The 6,035-nt window shown below is 37.2% G+C and overlaps 1 protein-coding gene across 2 annotated transcripts; it reads right to left on the bottom strand.

Annotated features, from left to right (window-relative positions):
* Nucleotides 1-3,105: 3,105 nt before the first annotated feature.
* LOC110894728 (plasma membrane ATPase 1-like) lies at nt 3,106-4,893 on the bottom strand. Of its 2 annotated transcripts, none has more exons than XM_022141961.2 (3): nt 4,636-4,893; nt 4,247-4,427; nt 3,106-3,265 (listed from the first exon to the last, which is right to left on the bottom strand). In XM_022141961.2, the coding sequence occupies exons 1-3, from the start codon at nt 4,678-4,680 to the stop codon at nt 3,219-3,221; spliced, it is 273 nt and encodes a 90-aa protein (XP_021997653.1). In that variant the 5' UTR covers nt 4,681-4,893; the 3' UTR covers nt 3,106-3,218. The 2 variants fall into 2 exon arrangements, with proteins under 2 accessions (XP_021997653.1, XP_021997652.2); XM_022141960.2 differs by lacking the exon at nt 4,636-4,893 and adding an exon at nt 4,513-4,625.
* Between the last annotated feature and the right edge of the window lie 1,142 nt (nt 4,894-6,035).

Below are 6,035 nucleotides of genomic sequence, written 5' to 3'. Positions count from 1 at the left end.
GTCAAAAACTATATTTTTTATACGGGTATTACTTGTGTCGTAGATGAATAGTTTGAACATGTAATGCAACATAACATAAAATGAAACGTTGATAAAATCACGGAAAACAAGTACAACAATGTAAATGGCCGACTCCACTGTAACGCGCGGGTTTCCCACTAGCGTAATTGAAAAAGCAAATTGAATATGAAATCATTCGGGACACCCGCTGCAACGCGTAGGCATTCCCACTATATATATAGGGATTGGGTAAACGAGAACCACATTGAGTTGTGAGAACTGTAGGAATCAATATTAACCACTGATCAAATGTGTTTTGATGGATGAGATTAAAAAACAATAAAGCGGTGTAATGATTGTGCTTTAATTAATAAGATTTTTGTTTTTAGTGAGATAAGAACTAATTAGGGTGTCCGGGGCACCTTAGGTGACCCCTTTAGGTGACTCCATTCACCTATTAGGTGAGCATTGCCAACACTTAGGTGAGTTAGAGAGAGAGTAGAGAGAGAGGGTGAAATAGGTGGGGAGTTGCCGAGAGAGGGGAGGAGAGAGGGAGGAGAGAGGGAGATCTTGACCAATCAATGCTTTTCTTCTTTTTTTTTTTTTAAAAAAAAAAAAACCAATTCACCTAAGAGGGGAGTGCCGCCATCAAAAAGGGGTATTAGGGGAGTGTTAGAGGGGAGTTGACGTGGCATTTTATGGTTGGTTATGTGTAAGAGGGGGGACTCACCTAAGAGGTGAGCACCCCTTACACCCTTAGTCTTTTACTATGGCCATTAATGATTGGTCTCATTAATGATTGTGCTTTAATTAATGAGATTGTTCTTTAATAAAAAAATTTAAAAATATGAGGTAAATATTTACATTGCAATAAATCACCAGAAAATGTAAAATAAATTAAAATAAATAAAGTGAAGTCGTCGTTTTTCGTTTCTTGTAAATGATAGTTTGCACCTACATCGTCTAAGTTCTGCACGGACACAACACAAAACTTGTAAAAATCACAAATTATCATTCAACAACAAATTAAATATCATTTACTCCAAAATATAGCATTTACATTCCACAAAACAAAAGTGACGTTTAGAGGAGCTTGAGCGGGCATTCTGAGGCGAAAAAAACATTTTTCTACCGCATGTAAAAAAAACATTGAGTAAACTGCCATTTTGGTCCCTGTGGTTTGGGCACTTTTGCCATTTTAGTCTAAATCTCAAACTTTTTACATCTAGGTCCCTGTGGTTTGCATTTTGTTGCCATTTTAATCCAAAATCCAAAAACCCTATTTTTTTGACTGTTGCAACCTCCTATTTTGTTTTTTAGTTCAGGGGCATTTTGGTCATTTTGCTTTTCATTTAACATTTTCTTAATTCAAAAATTAATATATATAAATATATTAATATACACACATACATATACAGTCTGCAGTTCATCTTCATCATCGACGACTTCAGCTCTCTCCCTCTTCTCTAAAACTTCCAAGTCTCAACAAATACAACTCAAACTCAGATTTGATATAAACATATCAGAACTAACAGACAACTTCAGCGATTCATCATCGGGGTGTCGGTTGTCACCGGAAAACGGCTGTCACCGGAAAACGGCGTTGGTCGCCGGAAAACAGCGATTCCTCATGTGGGTGTGACTGTTGGATGGGACGACGCTGGAGTGGCGGTGGTGAGAAGGGGGAGGAGGTGGCGGTGGTGGTGGTGGTGGTGGTGCTATAGAGAGAGAGAAGAGAGAGAGGGAGGAGGTGGCGGTGGTGGTGGTGGTGGTGCTATAGAGAGAGAGAGAAGAGAGAGAGAGAGCTGATTATTTGATCTGGTTTTTAATAAAAGAGAGAGAGCTGATTATTTGATCTGGGTTTTAATAAGAGAGAGAGAGAGAGAGCTAAAAAAAACTAAACATTTAAATGAATTTACAACAAATGAAATTTAAAAAATGACCAAAATGCCCTTGTACTAAAGGACAAAATAATCAGTTTTCAACAGTCAAAAAATAGGGTTTTTGGATTTTGGACTAAAATGGCAACAAAATGCAAACCACGGGGACCCAGATGTAAAAAGTTTGAGATTTGGACTAAAATGGCAAAAGTGTCCAAACCACAGGGACCAAAATGGCAGTTTACTCAAAAACATTTTTTACTTTCGACACCGTGCGCAAATTTTTTTACATTCGGCAAAGAAGTAAAAACATTTTTTCAAATGTATGTAAAAACTACAAATTTACAAACGTGAATTTATAAAACATTTTATATAATTGTTTTTTTATGCCGCCGACACATGAATTTTTTATTTTTACCCCGGCCCTGGCTGTAAATTAATTTTTACGCCCCGGTTGTAAATTTTTATTTCCGTCTCGGTTGTAATTTTTTTACGCCCCTATTAAAATGATTTAAACTTTTTTACGCCTCAGTTGTAAACTTTTTTTACGCCCCCGGTTGTAAACTTTTTTTACGCCCCGATTGCAAATTTTTTATGCCCCGGTTGTAAACTTTTTTACGCCCCTGTCAAAAAAATTTATACCTTTTTTACATCACGATTGTAAACTTTTTTTAGCGGTGGTTAAAAACTTTATTTACGCCCCCGGTTGTAAACTTTTTTTACGCCCCGGTTGCAAAATATTTTTTACGTCCCTGTTAAAAAAATTTAAACTTTTTTTACACAACGGTTGTAAACTTTTTTTAAGCTGTGATTGAAAACTTTTTTTACTCCCCCGGTTGTGAACTTGTTTTAAGCCACAGTTGAAAACTTTTTTTACACCACGGTTGTAACATTTTTAAGCTGCGGTTGAAAACTTTTTTACGCCCCCGGTTGTGAACTTTTTTTACGCCCCTGTTAAAAAAATTTAACTTTTTTTACACCACGGTTGTAACCTTTTTTTGAGCCGCGGTTGAAAACTTTTTTTACGCCCCTGTTAAAAAAAGTTTAACTTTTTTTACACTAGTGGTTGTAAACTTTTTTTAGCGGCGGTTGAAAACTTTTTTCACGCCGCCGGTTGTAAACTATTTTTACGCCCCGGTTGGAAAAAAATTTTATGCCCTTGTTAGAAAATTTTAAACCTTTTTACACCACGGTTGTAAACTTTTTTTAAGCCGCGGTTGTAAACTTTTTTTACACCTCGGATGTAAACTTTTATTTACACAAATATAACTCGTCAATGTTTTACCTTTTTGCATTGCTTCCCGAATTTCAAAAAAAAAAATAAAAATAAAGCCAAAGCTAATCTTGATCTTCATCGTCCTCGTTCGCCAAAGACACTGCAACACCTACAAACACAAGTATAAAAAAGAATTCCTTAGATAGGGCAACGATTTAAATGTATTTTACCTCCGTCTTTACACAAAAATTTATGTCGTTGTTTCCCGCATGAACACAAAAACACAATCGTTTTTACATCATCTTTCTAGTGTAAAAGTATTTTTATATTGTTTTTACATCGTATTTCTAATATAACATTTTTACAAAATATTTTTTACATTCGATGTAAAAAATATTTTTTACATCGAACATAAAATATTTTTTACATCGACTTCTGCAAAAAAAAAAATTACATCGAATGTAAAAAGATATCTTTTATATCGAATGTAAAATACTCTTACGTCGACTTTTATGATTTAAAACATTTGAAACCGACCGTAAAATCTTTTTAACAATCATAAGATGTCCTATGTTGTTACTAGTTGTTCATGGTTCGGTCTAAGACATAAAACCACCCAAACCGGTTATTGGTTTGTTGGTTTGTTTTCGCGATCTGTTTTTAAATCTTTTGTCAGTCGAATTAGAATTTTTTTAAACCGTGAAGAACAAATTTTTTTAAGCTTTATACTCAAAATGGAACGGAAAACCCGAACTTTTTGGGCTATGTAACTTTTTATATTTTACGCGAGTTTTTAAACTATTTTTAGTTGGACTATACACATGATTGCGTTTTGCCTAAAAAGATAGAATGCATGACATTCATCTTTTAAGTTTTAACCGTTGAAACAATATCGTTAATTTTTTCATTTTTATGGTATTGTAGACCTTTTTTTAATTATAGAGGTTAATAAAGCCCAAACCGTGAAACCAAACCGAAATGGTTTACTTCTTTTTAAATTTTCAACAATTTGGTTTTAATTTACTTAAAGTCAAATTCCGTTACTGACGGTTTGACTCACTGTTTACCTTAAAAACTGTCAAAGCCAGACCATGAACACCCCTGATCGTAACCACAAACCTAACAATCAAACAATGTTCGACAAACATACCCTCTGAAAATGCCCAACATGAGTCGTGTTCTCGACAAGATGAGCCGCTTTCCCAAAAAAATGTATGAACGCCAGTCGCGATCAAAACGACCTCGATCTCTCCTTGCTTACATGTCGAACCCGAGTAAACACCATCTCCCGGATTCTTCGTCATGGGCAGCGATTCTCCAGTGAGTACAGACTATAAACATTCAACAAACACAATCAACTATTCGTTTGTCAACCCAAACTGGCCTGTTTTGACCCGTTGTATAACAGAACAATACCTGATCAATCTTTAACGGATCGCCTTCTAATACACGAGCATCAGTAGGAACAATGTATCCTAACTTGATACTAATAATATCACCTGGAACCAACAATGACATGATAGTAAAATGAGAATTTACCCCTCCACGTGCAAGTGCAATTGGCATGATAGCAGCTGCTTCCATCACTCATGAGAACGGATTCCACATGAATCCAGGGAAATTTCAAGATTTTACTTTTCTATAAACAGACCTCCGAAAGCTAAATTAACAAGCTTTTCATCAAATTTCCCCCCTAAAAATCAAATCTTAAAGCTAAAAAACCCAAACCCACAAAAATTTTCAAAAAAAATACAGGACCCCAAATGTCAATTTTCAAAAAATTTCACCAGTATCTTTATAAACTCATATCAATTACCTGTTTCAATATTAACGGATTGAAATCGACACATGCAAATTCAATAAACAGGTAATTTACATCGAGATAGTTGGTAAACGGGCAACAAGCTGCGCCGCTACCCCTTTTTGAATAGCAAAACTAAGCCTTTTAAAAACTACGTCCATAGATCTCGGGGTCATAACATTACTATGCATGACCCTTTGAACTCGACTAAGTAGGTCCACAGCCTCTGGTGCCAGAAAACCAAAAGTATCAAAAGCAAATGGGATAAACACGTGCTGGTTGTCAAGGCACGCTTTCTCATGCTTGATCACTTTACCCGAAGCAGCTTTTAAAGCAGCCTGACCCACTGTGAAAGCACTACTCCCTAAGCCCACTAGCGGGGAAACCCCTGTTAGATCCACACAGGCGTGTTTTCCTCCTACCCATCCAAAGACAAGAATGTCGGCTGGTCGAAGGGTAGATCTCCCTTCCAACGGGTCTGTTAAGAAATTAACGGGTGCCTCTTTCTTAGCAGAAATACCAGCGCACCTGAATATGTCAAAAGGACATCCCTAACCAAATCATGTCGGTATTTGAACCCCGGGAGCTCTCTACAATGAATTGCATGCTCACCAAAAGAATCCAAACACGCCTTATGACAAACTGGGCATACCTCGTCAACTGGGAATAAAGGAATCATGAGGCGATACTTAAGGATAGTACGGTACTCCACCGACGACATATGCTGGCCTAACCCATCTATAGGTATAGCAAGAAGAAAATCTTGTGCATGTGGTGCTCGGAGACACTCAAAAACGGCTTTTTGTCTAACGGTCAAGTCAAACTGCACTTCGATTTCGTGGACAATTTTACTAAAAAGAGCACTCGCCAATGCATGTTGGGCTTTAGGGGGGGGCGGTGTCCTTATTAGTGAAACCGCTGAAGTCAAAGCTTGGAATCGTATCACGAAGACAAGCCAAAGCACAAACATAATCAGAATCCATACCGCATATACCACTGTCTCTTAAGATGTGGTCCTGTAGCACCCACGATTGGGCCCTCGAGGCCACAAAAGCATAGGATGAAGCCTCTACAGCCGAATACAACCCCAAACCTCCAAACCTAATAGGTAAAGAAGCAAGTCGCCACTGGAGGTCTC

The sequence above is a fragment of the Helianthus annuus genome, chromosome 12, assembly GCF_002127325.2.
Source record: "Helianthus annuus cultivar XRQ/B chromosome 12, HanXRQr2.0-SUNRISE, whole genome shotgun sequence".
Lineage (NCBI taxonomy): Eukaryota > Viridiplantae > Streptophyta > Magnoliopsida > Asterales > Asteraceae > Helianthus > Helianthus annuus.
The sequence above is the reverse complement of the archived record's forward strand: the minus strand, read 5'-3'. Positions and strand labels throughout refer to the sequence as shown.

Coding starts and splice junctions, on each gene's coding strand:
- LOC110894728 (XM_022141960.2), bottom strand. CDS start 4,614: ATGTCATTGTTGGTTCCAGGTGATATTATTAGTATCAAGTTAGGATAC. Junction 4,428..4,512: donor ATCCGTTAAAGATTGATCAG/GTATTGTTCTGT, acceptor GAATGTTTATAG/TCTGTACTCACTGGAGAATC. Junction 3,266..4,246: donor ATGTTGGGCATTTTCAGAGG/GTATGTTTGTCG, acceptor TTGTGTTTGTAG/GTGTTGCAGTGTCTTTGGCG.